The sequence below is a fragment of the Macaca thibetana genome, chromosome 19 (assembly GCF_024542745.1).
Source record: "Macaca thibetana thibetana isolate TM-01 chromosome 19, ASM2454274v1, whole genome shotgun sequence".
Lineage (NCBI taxonomy): Eukaryota > Metazoa > Chordata > Mammalia > Primates > Cercopithecidae > Macaca > Macaca thibetana.
Genome location: NC_065596.1, coordinates 11,649,578 through 11,665,779, shown reverse-complemented (window position 1 = coordinate 11,665,779; position 16,202 = coordinate 11,649,578). Strand labels below are relative to the sequence as shown.

At 52.5% G+C, this 16,202-nt stretch overlaps 1 protein-coding gene across 2 annotated transcripts in view; it reads left to right on the top strand.

Annotated features, from left to right (window-relative positions):
- MAST1 (microtubule associated serine/threonine kinase 1) overlaps positions 1-16,202 on the top strand; it is a 43,996-nt gene that overhangs the window by 26,353 nt on the left and 1,441 nt on the right. For both annotated transcript variants that reach the window (XM_050770020.1, XM_050770019.1), the window contains 15 exons: positions 1,166-1,245; positions 1,335-1,543; positions 8,966-9,104; positions 9,205-9,337; positions 9,475-9,640; positions 9,877-9,978; positions 10,140-10,262; positions 10,836-10,945; positions 11,660-11,838; positions 11,916-12,163; positions 12,811-13,017; positions 13,223-13,452; positions 14,722-14,844; positions 14,934-15,070; positions 15,999-16,186. In XM_050770020.1, the coding sequence (XP_050625977.1) occupies positions 1,166-1,245; positions 1,335-1,543; positions 8,966-9,104; positions 9,205-9,337; positions 9,475-9,640; positions 9,877-9,978; positions 10,140-10,262; positions 10,836-10,945; positions 11,660-11,838; positions 11,916-12,163; positions 12,811-13,017; positions 13,223-13,452; positions 14,722-14,844; positions 14,934-15,070; positions 15,999-16,186 (2,374 nt within the window). The remainder of the gene's footprint in view (positions 1-1,165; positions 1,246-1,334; positions 1,544-8,965; positions 9,105-9,204; positions 9,338-9,474; positions 9,641-9,876; positions 9,979-10,139; positions 10,263-10,835; positions 10,946-11,659; positions 11,839-11,915; positions 12,164-12,810; positions 13,018-13,222; positions 13,453-14,721; positions 14,845-14,933; positions 15,071-15,998; positions 16,187-16,202) is intronic.

Sequence of the window (16,202 nt, the reverse complement as noted above, 5' to 3'; positions counted from 1 at the left end):
CACACCATTCTCCTGCCTCAGCCTCCCGAGTAGCTGGGATTACAGGCACATGCCACCACACCCTCCTGATTTTTAAAATTTTCAGTAAAGACGGGGTTTCACCATGTTAGCCAGGATGGTCTCGATCTGACCTCGTGATCCACCTGCCTCGGCCTCTCAAAGTGCTGGGATTACAGGCATGAGCCACTGCACCCGGCCCAAATCTTTTAATATGTTTAAGAGCTACAACTGGCTGGGTACAGTGGCTCATGCCTGTAGTCCCTACTCTTTGGGAGGCCAAGGCAGGCAGATTGCTTCAGTCCAGGAGTTCAAGAGCAGACTGGGCAAGATGGCAAAACCAAATTACTAAAATTAGCCTGGCGTGGTGGCATGTGCCTGTTGTCCCAGCTACCTGGGAGGCTGAGGCAGGAGAATCACTTGAGCCCTAGAGGTGGAGGCTGCAGTGAGCACCACTACACTCTAGCCTGAACATCAGAGTGAGAACCTATCTCGGCCGGGTGCGGTGGCTCAAGCCTGTAATCCCAGCACTTTGGGAGGCCGAGGCGGGTGGATCACGAGGTCAGGAGATCGAGACTATCCTGGCTAACATGGTGAAACCCCGTCTCTACTAAAAATACAAAAAACTAGCCAGGCGTGGTGGCGGGCGCCTGTAGTCTCAGCTACTTGGGAGGCTGAGGCGGGAGAATGGCGTGAACCCGGGAGGCGGAGCTTGCAGTGAACAGAGATCACGCCACTGCACTCCAGCCTGGGAGACACAGCGAGACTCCGTCTCAAAAAAAAAAAAAAAAAAAAAAAAAAAAGAGAACCTATCTCAAAAAAAAAAAAAACACCTCTAACTGTAATTTGTAATTGACTTTCCTCACCTACTTTTTTTCTCTTCAATTGTTAGGCTTTTGTTATTGATTTTTGGGAACTCTTTATATATTTATATATTAGGGTGACTATTTTGTAGGTTTCCTGCTATCTTTTCTAAAGGAAGAAAATGAGAATATGTCTTCAGCGTCAGTCTTGGGTTCAATTCCTGACTTTCTCTTTCATTATGGCACTTGGATGAAGGACTTTCTCATCCTTTCTGTGCCTCAGTTTCTCCATGTGTAAAATGAAATTAAAAGCATCCTACCGTCATGATGATGATGGAGGTGTGGTCTTCATCTTTTCCCTGAAGGGCCGCAGCAGCAAGGCCAAGAAACCTCCCGGGGAGAATGACTTTGACACCATCAAGCTCATAAGCAACGGTGCCTACGGGTGAGCCACCCGGGGCTCTGGCGGGGGGAGGGTGGCGGAGGCCGGGTGTCTCGGAGGTGACGGCCGGTCCTCGCTCTCTCCCCCTGCAGGGCTGTTTACCTGGTGCGGCACCGTGACACACGGCAGCGCTTTGCCATGAAAAAGATCAACAAGCAGAACTTGATCCTCCGCAACCAGATCCAGCAGGCCTTCGTGGAGCGCGACATCCTCACCTTCGCCGAGAACCCGTTTGTGGTTGGCATGTTCTGCTCCTTCGAGACTCGGCGCCACCTCTGCATGGTCATGGAATATGTGGAAGGTGTGGCTGCCTGTGGGGCCGCAGGGAAGATGGGCCATGCTCACTGGTCAGGGCTGCGGGGTGGCCTGCTTGAGCCACATTCACCATATTGATTAGTCAGCCTGTATGTTTATCCATCTATTTATTTCTGCAGTCGTTGATTTGTCCATCCATTCTCCCTATATATTTATTCAGTCATCTATTGGTTTGTTTTTCATGTCATTCAATATAGATATATTCAGTCTGACCCATTATCCATCCATCTATCCTTCTATCTACTGATTTGGTAATCTATCTGTTTTTCCATCCATACATCCATGAACCTCTTTATTTTTATTTTATTTATTTATTTATTTATTTATTTTTTGAGATGGAGTCTTGCTCTGTCGCCCAGGCTGGAGTGCAGTGGTGCAATCTCGGCTCACTGCAAGCTCCGCCTCCCGGGTTCACGCCATTCTCCTGCCTCAGCCTCCCAAGTAGCTGGGACTATAGGCGCCCGCCACCTCGCCCAGCTAGTTTTTTGTATTTTTTAGTAGAGACGGGGTTTCACCGTGTTAGCCAGGATGGTCTCGATCTCCTGACCTCGTGATCCGCCCATCTCGGCCTCCCAAAGTGCTGGGATTACAGGCGTGAGCCACCGCACCTGGCCATTTATTTATGTTTTGAGACAGAGTCTTGCTCTGTCACCCAGGCTGCGGTGCAGTGGTGCAATCTCGGTTCACTGCAACCTCCGCCTCCCGGGCTCAAGCGATTCTTATGCCTCAGCCTCCTGAGTAACTGGGATTATAGGCCTGTACCACCATACATGGCTAATTTTTCTATTTTTAGCAGAGACAAGGTTTTGCCATGTTGACCAGGCTGGTCTTGAACTCCTGATCTTAAGTGATCTGCCTGCCTGGGCCTCCCAAAGTGCTGAGATTACAGGCATGAGCCACTGTGCCAGGCCTATTATTTATTTATTTTTATTTACTTATTTATTTATTTATTTATTTATTTATTATTGAGACGGAGTCTCGCTCTGTCACCCAGGCTGGAGTACGGTGGCGCAATCTCAGCTCACTGCAAGCTCCGCCTCTGTGGTTCACACCATTTTCCTGCCTCAGCCTCCCAAGTAGCTGGGATTACAGGCATGTGCCACCACGCCCGGCTAATTTTTTGTATTTTTAGTAGAGACGGGGTTTCACCGTGTTAGCCAGGATGGTCTCGATCTCCTGACCTCGTGATCCGCCCACCTCGGCTTCCCAAAGTGCTGGGATTACAGGCATGAGCCACCACGCCCGGCCCTATTTATTTATTTTTGAGACAAGATCTCACTCTGTTGCCCAGGCTAGAATGTGCGATCACAGCTGTGCGATCGCACAGAAGGTGCGATCACAGCTCATTGCAGCCTCAAATGCCTGGGCTCAAGCAATCCTCCCACCTCAGCCTCCCAAATACCTGGGATTATAGGTGCAGGCCACCACACTTGGCTAATTCTTGGGAGGCCAAGGCGGGCAGATCATGAGGTCAGGAGTTTGAGACCAGCCTGGCCAACATGGTGAAACCCTGACTCTACTAAAAATACAAAAATTAGCCAGATGGCACAGTCCTATAATCCCAGCTACTCGGGTGGCTGAAGTGGGAGGATTGTTTAAGCACGGGAAGCAGAAGTTGCAGTGAGCCAAGATCGTGCCATTGCACTCCAGCCCTGGCGACTGAGCAAGACCCTGTCCCACAAAAAAAAAAAAAAAAAAAAAAGTTTTTTTTGGTTTTTGTTTCTTTTGTTTGTTTGTTTTGTTTTTTATGCAGTCTCCCTGTATTGCCCAAGTTGGTCTCCAAGTCCTGGGCTCAAACAACTGTCCTGCCTCAGCTTCCCAAAGTCCTGGGATTACAGGCACAAGTCACTGAGCCCATCCCATATACCTGTTTATTAATTCACCTTTCCATCTATCCCTCAATTTATCTATGTGGTTGTCCATCTGTTTATCCATCCGTATGTCTGTTTACCATTACACACCTATTTTTCTTGTTTCTTTTTTTTTTTTTTTTTTTTTTGAGACGAAGTCTCGCTCTGTCACCCAGGCTAGAGTGCAGCGGCCCAATCTCGGCTCACTGCAAGCTCCGCCTCCCGGGTTCAAGCAATTCTCCTGCCTCAGCCTCCTGAGTCGCTGGGATTACAGGCGTGAGCCATAGCTCTCAGCCCATATATTGTTTTTAATCCATCCGTGCATGTATTCACCCAAATGTTAATCCATCTATTGTCCAAAAACACACATGCTGTGGCTATTAGGACACATACATGATCCCTGGGGCCTCAGCTATGCCTCCTCCAAGACTTCCAGTCAACTATCCAGTCACTCAACAAACGCTTCCTCATCATCTCTCTCATGTCACATGCTGTGCTAGGTGCCAGTGACACAGAGGGGGCCCAGGCAAAGACACCTCCCTCTCATGGAGGTTCCATTCTGGTCTGTATAGACAGACAATAAACAAGCAGAGCAAGCCAAAAGGGATAAGGACATTTTATTTATTTATTTATTTATTTATTTATTTATTTATTTATGGAGTCTTGCGCTTTCACTCAGGCTTGAGTGCCATGGCGCGATCTTGGTGCACGGCAACCTCCATCTCCTAGGCTCAAGCGATTCTCACGCCTCAGCCTCTTGAGTAGCTGGGACTACAGGTGCGCCACCACCATGTCCAGCTGATTTTTGTATTTTTAGTAGACATGGGGGTTTCCCCGTGTTGGCCAGGCTGGTCTTGAACTCCTGACCTCAGGTGATCAGCCCACTTGGCCTCCCAAACTGCTGGGATTACAGGCATGAGCCATCACGCCCAGCCAGGACATTTCATAGTGAGGACATGAGGTCCCTGAAGCTGGAGGAGGTGATGGGGAGGCAGGCAGGGAGCTTCTCAGAGGCCTAGGTTATGATGGGGTAAGTGACCTGTTAGTACAAAGTCTCTTAGGTGACAATTTGGATTTGGAGGAGGGGAGGGGAGGGGAGGGGAAGGGAAGGGAAGGGAAAAAACAAAAAGCAAAAAACTACGCTCCAGTGGCCTTCTCCTCCCCTCCCCTCCCCTCCCCTCCCCTTCCTTCCCTTCCCATCCCTGATGGAGTCTCGTTCTATTGCCCAGGCTGGAGTGCAGTGGCGCATCCTTGGCTCACTGCAACCTCCGCCTCCCTGCAACCTCCGTCTCCCAGATTCAAGCGATTCTCCTGCCTCAGCCTCCTGAGTAGCTGGGACTACAGGCACGCGCCATCACACCCACCTAATTTTTGTATTTTTAGTAGAGATGGGGTTTCATCATGTTGGTCAGGCTGGTCTCAAACTCCAGACCTCATGATCTGTCTGCCTCAGCCTCCCAAAGGGCTGGGATTACAGGTGTGAGACACCGCGCCCGCCTTTTTTTTTTTTTTGAGATGGCGTCTCACGCTGTCACCCAGGCTAGAGTGCAGTGGGGTGATCTCAGATTACTGCAACCTCCGCCTCCCAGGTTCAAGCGATTCTCCTGCCTCAGCCTCCTGAGTAGCTAGGATTACAGGCATGTGCCACCACATCTGGCTAATTTTTATATTTTTAGTAGAGACAGATTTTCACCATGTTGGCCAGGCTGATCTTGAACTCCTGGCCTCAAATGATCCATTGGTCTCGGCATCCCAAAGTGCGGGGATTACAGGTGTGAGCCACCACGCCCAGCCTTGTTTTGTTTTATTTTTAGTGCATTGTTCAGGCTGGAGTGCAGTGGTGTGATCACAGCTCACTGCAGCCTTGAACTCCCGGGCTCAAGCGATCCTCCCACCTCAGCCTCCCAAGTAACTGAAATTACAGGCAGGCACCACCATGTCCAGCTAATGGAGGGTTTTAAGTAGATTTGATATGATCAAATTTATGCTTTAAGAAAATCCATTTGGAGGCCATTATGGTAGCCTACGACTGTAAGCCCAGCACTTTGGGAGGTCGAGGTGGGCAGAACGCTTGAGGTCAAGAGTCCAACACCAACCTACCCAGCATGGTGAAACCCTGTTTGTTTTTCTTTTTCTTTTTCTTTTCTTTTCTTTTTTTTTTTTTTTGAGAAAGAGTCTCTCACTCTCCCCCAGGCTGGAATGCAGTGGTGCCATCTCAACTCACTGCAAGCTCCACCTCCCAGGTTCACGACATTCTCCTGCCTCAGCCTCCCGAGTAGCTGGGACTACAGGTGCCTGCCACCACACCTGGCTAATTTTTTGTATTTTTAGTAGAGATGGGGTTTCACCGTGTTAGCCAGGATGGTCTGGATCTCCTAACCTTGTGATCTGCCTGCCTCGGCCTCCAAAGTGCTGGGATTACAGGCGTGAGCCACCGCACCCGGCCTCTTTTCTTTTTTTTCTGAGATGGAGTTTCGCTCTTGTTGCCCAGGCTAGAGTGCAATGGTGTGATATTGGCTTACCGCAACCTCCACCTCCAGGGTTCAAGCGATTCTCCTGCCTCAGCCTCCTGAGTAGCTGGAATTATAGACATTCACCACCACGCCCCGCTAATTTTGTATTTTTAGCAGAGATGGGGTTTCTCCATTGTTGGTCAGGCTGGTCTCGAACTCCCAACCTCAGGTGATGCACCTGCCTCGGCTTCCCAAAGTGTTGGGATTACAGGTGTGAGCCACTGTGCCCGGCCAATGAAACCCTATTTCTACTAAAATTACAAAAATTAGCCAGGAGTGGTGGTGCATGCCTATCATCCCAGCTACTCCGGAGGCTGAGGAACAAGAATCACTTGGCTGGGTGCGGTGGCTCACGCCTGTAATCCCAGCACTTTGGGAGGCCGAGGCGGGTGGTCACGAGGTCAGGAGATTGAGACCATCCTGGCTAACATGGTGAAACCCCGTCTCTACGAAAAATACAAAAAATTACCTGGGTGTGGTGGCAGGCACCTGTAGTACCAGTTACTGTGGAGGCTGAGGCAGAAGAATGGCGGGAACCTGGGAGGCGGAGCTTGCGGTGAGTCGAGATTGCGCCACTGCACTCCAGCCTGAGCGCGAGAGAGAGATTCTGTCTTGGAAAAAAAAAAAACTGCTTGAACTCGGGGGCGGTGGGTGAGGGGAGGTTGCAAGGGGCCAAGATGGAGCCACTGCACTCTAGCCTGGGTGACAGAGCCAGACTCTGACTCAAAAAAAAAAAAAAAAAGAAAAGAAAAAGAAAAAATTAAGAAAAGAAAATCCATTTAACTCCTGTGGACAGAGCAGGATCAGGAGAGTAGGAGGTAGGTGACTTCTGTAGTCCAGGCTCATTGCAGAGGAGAAGGAGAGAAGGGGGCTGAATCAATATCTCTATGGTGAGTTCTGAGTACACAATAAATGTGCTCAAATGCAGATTCCTGGGCCCCACTCTCAGAGAGTTTCTGAAACCCAGCAAAATCTCGCAGAAAAGACAACAGAAAAAAGAAAGAAATATACTAGCTTTCTTGGTCATTGGTGATTGAAAAACCAATTATTACCTTCAGGAATGGCTGGATCTAGGCACTCAAACCATTCCATCAGGAACCTCTCCATCTCTTGGCTCTGTACTCTAACATGTGGGCTTCCTTCTAGACAAGCCCTTATCTAGCAAGGTTGCCGTCTAGCAGATCTCAACTTACATTCTATGAGTGTAGCAATTCTTTTTTTTTTTTTTTTTTTTTAGACAGAGTCTCGCTCTGTTGCCCAGGCTGGAGTGCAGTGGCATGATCTCGGCTCACTGCAAGTTCCACCTCCCGGGTTCATGCCATTCTCCTGCCTCAGCCTCCCAAGTAGCTGGGACTACAGGCACCTGGCACCATGCCCGGCTAATTTTTTGTATTTTTAGTAGAGACGGGGTTTCTCCGTGTTAGCCAGGAAGGTCTCGATCTCCTGACCTCATGATCCGCCCGCCTCTGCCTCCCAAAGTGCTGGGATTACATGCGTGAGCCATCATACCCGGCCGAGTGTCGCAATTCTTATGGGAAAAGAGTGAAAATTCCAAGGGCTGAGTCACTGGAGCAAGTTGGGTTACATACTGACCAGTTGCTGCACCTGGAAGGAAATCTAGCCTTTGTAAGAAAAAAAGGAAATAGATATTGAGAGACTGAAATACCAACGTCATTTACAGTAAATCTGGTGGAGGGGCGGGTGCAGTGGCCAACACTTTGGGAAGCTGAGGCAGGAGGATCCTTTGAACCCAGAAGCTGGAGGCCAGCTTGGGCAACACAATGAAACTCTTTCCACAAAAAACTTTTTTTTTTTTTTTTTTTTTTTTTTTTTTTTTTTGAGACGGAGTCTTGCTCTGTCACCCAGGCTGGTCTGCAGTGGCGCGATCTTGGATCCCTGCAACCTCTGCCTCCCAGGTTCAAGCCATTCTCCTGCCTCAGCCTCCTGAGTAGCTGGGATTACAGTTGTCTGCCAACACACCAGGCTAAGTTTAGTATTCTTTTTGTAGAGATGGGGTTTCACCATATTGACCAGGCTGGTCTTGAACTCCTGACCTCAAGTGATCCACCTGCCTTGGCCTCCCAAAGTGCTGGGATTTCAGGCGTGAGCTACCACACCCGGCCTTGAGCAATTTTTAAAAAATCAGCTGGGCATGGTGGCTCACATCTGTAGTCCCAGCTACTCAGGAGGCTGAAGCAGGAGGATTGCTTGAGCTAGGAGGTCGAGGATGCAGTGAGCTGTGATCTTGCCACTGCACTCTAGCCTGGGCAATGGAGTAAGCCCTAAGACCCTGTCTCAAAAAAAAAAAAAAAAAAAAAAAAAAAAAAAAAAAAAATCCAGTGAAGGCCAAGAATCTGCATCTAAGGCTCCCAGCTCCAAGGTTCAGACACCATGAGATAGAGGGCTGTGCTTCCAGATGCAGTTGATAATTGGGCAGCCTTCCTTCCCCAACTAAATGTCACCTCCTCCAACAACTGCCTGCATGACCCATCCTCTGTTTGAGTCTCCATCCCTTTGTGAATAAGATGAGCTGATGACACCAACTTTGGAGGACAGCTAAGAGGACAAGAAGAACCCAGTAGAGGGTCGGGTGCGGTGGCTCACACCTGTAATCCCAGCACTTTGGGAGGCTGAGGCAGGCAGATCATGAGGTCAGGAGATCGAGACCATCCTGGCTAACATGGTGAAACCCCGTCTCTACTAAAAATACAAAAAATTTAGCCGGGAGTGGTGGCGGGCGCCTATAGTCCCAGCTACTCGGGAGGCTGAGGCAGGAGAATGGCAAAAACCTGGGGAGGCGGAGCTTGCAGTGAGCCGAGATCGCGCCACTGAACTCCAGCCTGGGTGACAAAGAGTGAGAATCCATCTCAAAAAAAAAAAAAGAAAAAAAGGAAAAAAAAAGAGAAGAACCCAGCAGAGGACCTAGAGAGAGGGAGGCCCCTCTCAGAGCCTCAGTTTCCCTTATCTGTAAAATGGGTACATAACATGGGAAGTTGGTGCTATGGTGCATGCTCTCTTTACCTGGGCCCATTTCCTGGCCTGCAGGCGGCGACTGTGCCACTCTGCTGAAGAATATCGGAGCGCTGCCGGTAGAGATGGCCCGCATGTACTTTGCCGAGACGGTGCTAGCCCTGGAGTATTTGCACAACTATGGCATCGTGCACCGCGACCTCAAGCCTGACAAGTGAGCTTTGACCTTTCCCATTACTCCCTCTCTGCCCCTTGGGAGGCCAGGAGGCAGAATGGACAGGCCTCATCCCTGAGACCCCCGCCTATGCCTACAGCCTCCTTATCACCTCCATGGGTCACATCAAGCTCACAGATTTCGGCCTTTCCAAAATGGGGCTCATGAGCCTTACCACCAACTTATATGAAGGCCACATCGAGAAGGACGCCCGGGAGTTCCTGGACAAACAGGTGTGTGTGCGGGCATGGGGGTCGCTGCGGGTGGAGTGACCCGGCAGGACCTCGGGAACCCAGGGCCTGGTGGGGGGCACAGCTCTCCCTCGAGGGCCCTCCTGTGGCCAGGGCGTGGGCTGACAGCCTGCCCCCAGGTGTGTGGGACCCCAGAGTACATCGCGCCCGAGGTCATCCTGCGTCAAGGCTACGGCAAGCCAGTGGACTGGTGGGCCATGGGGATCATCCTCTACGAGTTCCTGGTGGGCTGTGTGCCCTTCTTCGGAGACACGCCAGAGGAGCTATTTGGACAGGTCATCAGTGGTACGTGGCTTTGCAGTGCACAGGGGCAGGGCGTAGTGTGCACGAAGAGATGGACAGGCCCAGTGTTCCAGGGACTTCAAAGCCACCCCCCAGAGGATTGCTTGTACCCAGGAGGTCAAGGCTGCAGTGAGCCATGATCGTGCTACTGCACTTCAGCTGGGTGACACAGTGAGATCCTGTCTCCAAACAACAACAACAACAACAAAAACGCCCCTAAACTCCGTTTTGTTTTGCAGATGACATCCTGTGGCCCGAGGGGGATGAAGCCCTACCCACAGAGGCCCAACTCCTCATATCCAGCCTCCTGCAGACCAACCCTCTGGTCAGGCTTGGGGCAGGTAAGTCTGCCATGCAGAGGAGCTGAGGGTCCACTGATGGAGAGCAGGATTCCAAAACCCCAGGCCCAGCCTGTGCTGTGGCCCCGGGGCGGAAGACATGGGGGGCGGGGCTTGGCTGCTGGGTTGGCCATCAGCTGTGGCTGGAATTCCTTCCCTCCCAGGTGGCGCTTTTGAGGTGAAGCAGCACAGTTTCTTTCGAGACCTGGACTGGACAGGGCTGCTGAGGCAGAAGGCCGAGTTCATCCCCCACCTAGAGTCGGAAGATGACACTAGCTACTTTGACAGTGAGCTGGGACACCAGGCACGGCCTGGGTCGAGGGGTGGGATCCGGGAAGAGGGACCCTGGGGTAAGTAAAGCCTGGGATAGGGCCCGGCTAAGTACTTAGATGTGATGCCTAGGTGCAAAGGTGGTATTTTGGCGGGGGCGGACTTTATCAGGGGCGGGGCCAATGGGGCGGGGCTGACATGGGATGGGGCTCAGGCTGAAATGTAGGTAAGAACCTGAGATTGGGGTGGGTGTGGGGCGTGGACTGGGGTGAGTTGTGAGCTTGGGCCTGTAACTGAGCTAGAGAGAGGTACTAGCGCTCAGAATGGCCTGGGGTGAGGCCAGGGTGCAGAGCACTGTAGGTGGAATCTGGGGGCGTGGCATCTTTGGAGGCGGGGCTAGACGGTGCCACTGAGAATGGGGCAAGGACCTAGCCTGGGAGCGGAGACTAAATTAAATACACTAATGAGGCACGGACGTGGCCTGACCTGAAGACTTGTAAACCGGGCTTGAACCAGGACTGGGCTCCTGCGGGGATGTGATATGAGGAGGAAACACGTACCCGCAGTCACAGCCCATACCCGCTCCCCAGCCCGCTCAGACAGGTATCACCATGTGAACTCCTATGACGAGGATGACACGACGGAGGAGGAGCCCGTGGAAATCCGCCAGTTCTCTTCCTGCTCTCCGCGCTTCAGCAAGGTGGGCCAAGGCTGAGTGTGGGACAGGGCGAGACCTCGGGAGGGATGGGACTTGGAGAGACAGTGAGAAACAGTTTCCCTGGTGCCCAAGGTTTCAGGAGCGGGAAGTTATTGATGGGGTGGGAGTCCGGAAAGTGGTAAGACCACGCGACAGGCAGTTTCGGGAGTCTATGGGACGGGCCTTTGGCATTGAGTGGAATCTAACAGGAATCAGGACAGTTGTGCAGATTGAGGCCACGGTGGGGCGGGGCTAGGTCTGGGCGGGGCGGGGTCAGGACGTGGGAATGAGGCCAGCAGCAAAGGCGGGGTAAGCCCAACAAGGGTGCTTTTATTTATTTATTTATTTATTTATTTATTTATTGATAACAGGCAGAGAAGCCATAGGTTTTGCTTTGAGAAACAACTTGCAGAGGGGTGCAAGGTCTAGCCTGGGTGAAGGAGACATAAATTAAGGGGGTTGCTGGGAAGATGGGGTGTGTAGAGAGCAGACTGGTCAGGGCATTCTAGGGACAGAGTGTAGAATAAAACGCAGGGCCTAAGTTTGTGGGGTGGGGCCTGAACTGAAGAATTGTAGGTTGGCGGACCATGCACAATTGGTCGGAGCCAGGCCTCGGAGGGTGGAGTGCGCTTTGCGGGGATCCACTGCCAGGAAGATGATTAGCTCTGGAGTCAAGGTGGAATCCGGGCTGGACTTGCCTCCCACCACCACCTACAGGTGTATAGCAGCATGGAGCAGCTGTCACAGCACGAGCCCAAGACCCCAGTAGCGGCTGCAGGGAGTAGCAAGCGGGAGCCGAGCACCAAGGGCCCCGAGGAGAAGGTGGCCGGCAAGCGGGAGGGGCTGGGCGGCCTGACCCTGCGTGAGAAGACCTGGAGAGGGGGCTCTCCGGAGATGTGAGCAGGGTAACGGCGGAGTTTGGGGGCGGGGTTGAAGGGGGCGTGTCTTCCCTGACCACGCCCCCTCCGTGCAGCAAGCGATTCTCCGCGTCCGAGGCCACTTTCCTGGAGGGAGAGGCCAGTCCACCGTTGGGCGCCCGTCGCCGTTTCTCCGCGCTGCTGGAGCCCAGCCGCTTCAGCGCACCCCAAGAGGACGAAGATGAGGCCCGGCTGCGCAGGCCTCCCCGGCCCAGCTCCGACCCCCCGGGCTCCCTGGATGCACGGGCCGCCAAAGAGGAGACTCAAGGGGAAGGCACCTCCAGCGCCGGGGACTCCGAGGCCAGTGAGTGCCCTATCGTGCTACCTTCCCCAATGTCCTACTAGTCATATAGTGAGCATCCCATGAGCCTGTTGCTGTTTGTGAAAGACTTCACGTACTATTCACATTCTAATTTAGGATTTTTTTTTTTTTTTGAGACAGAGTCTCACTCCCTCACCCAGGCTGGAGTGCAATGGCGTGATCTCGGCTCACTGCAACCTCCACCTCCTAAGTTCAAGTGATTCTCGCATCTTAGCCTCCCAAGTAGCTGGGATTACAGGCGCGTGACGCCACCTCCGGCTAATTTTTGTATTTTTAGTAGAGACGGGGTTTCATCATGTTGGCCAGGCTGGTCGCGAACTCCTGACCTCAAGTTATCTGCATTCCTTGGCCTACCAAAGTGCTGGGGTTACAGGCGTGAGCCACCGTGCCCAGCCCTATTTGAGATTCTTAACATTAGAAACACCCCAATGCCATGGTCAGTCAGTGATACAGTCTTATACAGACTATGTCTCTATATGAGCAGCAGTGCGGGATGCAGGTTACCTGCTCAGATGAAACTCACCATACATCAGGGGTAAAAAGTGGGAAGAGCATTCCAGGCAGGGAAACAGCATGTGGGAAATCCCCGGCCTTGGACTGATTCCTAACACACCTGCTTTCTGTTGCAGCTGACCGCCCACGCCCAGGTGACCTCTGCCCACCCTCGAAGGATGGGGATGCATCAGGCCCAAGGGCTACCAATGACCTGGTTCTGCGCCGGGCGCGGCACCAGCAGATGTCAGGGGACGCGGCAGTAGAGAAGAGGCCTTCTCGAACTGGGGGCAAAGTCATCAAGTCAGCCTCAGCCACTGCCTTATCTGTCATGATTCCTGCAGGTAACGCTGGGCCCCTGCCCCCCCCGCCATTTGAGGCAGGACAGACCAATGAAAATGCTGCATATTCCCTGTCCACCGTGATTGGCTCCAGGCTGGACCAATGAGAGGCTGCTCTGCCACTTACACTTGGGAGGAGGGAGGAGCAGATACAGGGAGATGTGTGTCTTCTTGGTTCTGATTTCTGACCACGGTTGTATGTCTGTAGTGGACCCACATGGAAGCTCACCCCTTGCTAGTCCCATGTCTCCACGATCTCTGTCCTCCAACCCATCCTCACGGGACTCCTCACCCAGCCGGGACTACTCACCAGCTGTCAGTGGGCTCCGCTCCCCCATAACCATCCAGCGCTCAGGCAAGAAGTATGGCTTCACACTGCGTGCCATCCGTGTCTACATGGGTGACTCGGATGTCTATAGTGTCCACCACATTGTCTGGGTGAGTACTCATGGGTGGAGTCTCTATCACAGAGTGGAGGCTGGGGGGGGAAAGGCCCCTCCAGCTCAAACCAGTTAGCCTGGGTGAGACACCTCTGTGACCCTCTATCCCTCTTCCCTCTCTGAACCTGTTTATTTTTATTTTTCTTTTTTATTTTAGGCGGAGTCTTGCTCTGCCGCCAGGCTAGAGTGCAGTGGCACAATCTTGGCTCACTGCAACCTCCACCTCCTGGGTTCAAGCCATTCTCCTGCCTCAATCTTCCGAGTAGCTGGGACTACAGATAGCCACGTGCCACCACGCCCAGCTAATTTTTGTATTTTTAGTAGAGACGGGGTTTCACCATGTTGGCTAGGATGGTCTCGATCTCTTGACCTCGTGATCCGCCCACCTCGGCCTCCCAAAGTGCTAGGATTACAGGCATGAGCCACAGCACCTGGCCGAGTCTGTTTCTTCATCTGCAAAATGGGGAGAATAGTCCAGGCGCAGTGGCTCAGGCCTGTAATCCCAGCACTTTGGGAGGCTGAGGTGGTCAGATCGCTGGAGGTCAGGAGTTCGAGACCAGCCTGGCCAACATGGTGAAACCCCGTCTCTATTAAAAATACAAAAATTGGCCAGGCGCAGTGGCTCATGCCTGTAATTCTAGCACTCTGGGAGGCTGAGGCGGGCAGATCACGAGGTCAGGAGTTCGAGACCAGCCTGACCAACATGGTGAAACCCCATCTCTACTAAAAATACAAAAAAAAAAAAAAAAAAAAAAACACCAAAAAACAAAAAAAACCCACAAAAACTAGCCGGGTGTGGTGGCAGGTGCCTATAATCCCAGCTACTCAGGAGGCTGAGATAGGAGAATCACTTGAACCCAGGAGGCAGAGATTGCAGTGAGCCGAGATCGTGCCATTGCACTCCAGCCTGGGTGACAGAGCAAGAGACTCCGTCTCAAAAAATAAAAATAAAAAAATAATTAGCTGGAGGTAGTGGCGCATGCCTATAATCCCAGCTACTTGGGAGGCTGAGGCAGGAGAATCGCTTGAACCTGGGAGGCGGGTGTTGCAGTGAGCCAAGATAACGCCACTGTGCTCCAGCCTGGGTGACAGAGTGAAACTCCGTCTAAAAAAAAAAAAAAAAAAAATGGGTAGGAATAGTTGTTATTTCTCAAGGTGTTATCAGGATTCTAGTGCATGGAGAACTAAGTGTACTGCATATAAGTTTAGGAGCTTTCCTTGTTACCAGTCCCACTAACCCTGCCCCTGTGGGGTGCTCTTTCCCCAGCACGTGGAGGAAGGAGGCCCAGCCCAGGAGGCAGGACTCTGTGCTGGGGACCTCATCACCCACGTGAATGGGGAGCCTGTGCATGGCATGGTGCATCCTGAGGTCGTGGAGCTAATCCTTAAGGTGAGTGCAGGGAAGGAAGCACCCTGGGCAGAGGGTAGGGGAGGCCTGAGCAACCCCTAGCAGAGTATTTTCCCCCATTCTTCCCCCAGAGTGGCAACAAGGTAGCAGTGACCACAACGCCCTTCGAAAATACCTCTATCCGCATTGGTCCCGCAAGGCGCAGCAGCTACAAGGCCAAAATGGCTCGGAGGAACAAACGACCCTCCGCCAAGGAGGGCCAGGAGAGGTGGGCACAGCTGTAAACAGCTTAATCTTTGAGCAGTAGGTGGAACTCAGGCGGGAGGGGCACAGGTGAGGATGGAGAAGGGAAGAGCACGGGAAAGGTGGCGGGAACAAGTGACCAACAAGCAAAGAGAAGAGGACAAACAATTAAGAGGGGCTGCGGGCTGGACGCGGTAGCTCACACTTGTAATCTCAGCACTTTGGGAGGCCGAGATGGGCAGATCTGGGGATCAAGAGTTCGAGACCAGTCTGGCCAATATGATGAAACCCTGTCTCTACTAAAAATACAAAAATTAAGGCCGGGCGCGGTGGCTCACGCCTGTAATCCCAGCACTTTGGGAGGCCGAGGCGGGCGGATCATGAGGTCAGGAGATCGAGACCATCCTGGCTAACACGGTGAAATCCCGTCTCTACTAAAAATACAAAAAAATTAGCCGGTCGTGGTGGCGGGCGCCTGTAGTCCCAGCTACTCGGGAGGCTGAGGCAGGAGAATGGCGTGAACCCGGGAGGTGGAGCTTGCAGTGAGCCGAGATCGGACCAGTTTGGATGAGTGTTTGTAGCCAGGATTGGGAGTGGCCTAAAGTTGGGCGGGGCCTGAAGTAGGAGGAGCTAAAGGACGTTCTATCTTGATAGGTGGGTTATAGCGGAAGAGGGAGGAGCTAGAGAGGTGGGCGGGGCAGAATAGGTTGGTTTTGTTTGGATGCTTGTTTCTAGGTTGGACTAGGAGTGGCCAAAGCGGGGGTGGGGACTGAAGTGGGAGGAGCCAAGCAGCACTGAGCTAAAGGAAGTTCTTTGTCTTGATAGGTGGGTTGTATCTGGAGAGGGAAGGGCCAGAAGGGGTGGGAGGTTACAGTGGTGAGACCGTGAAGTGGGAGGAGCCCTGAGCTCCGGCTTCCAGGTCAAAGACACTTGGCACCCTCCCTGTCCCGCAGCAAGAAGCGCAGCTCCCTCTTCCGGAAGATCACGAAGCAGTCGAACTTGCTGCATACTAGCCGCTCGCTGTCGTCGCTGAACCGCTCGCTGTCATCCAGCGATAGTCTCCCGGGCTCGCCTACGCACGGGCTGCCGGCACGCTCGCCCACGCACAGCTACCGCTCCACGCCTGACTCCGCCTACCTAGGTATTACCTCTTGCAC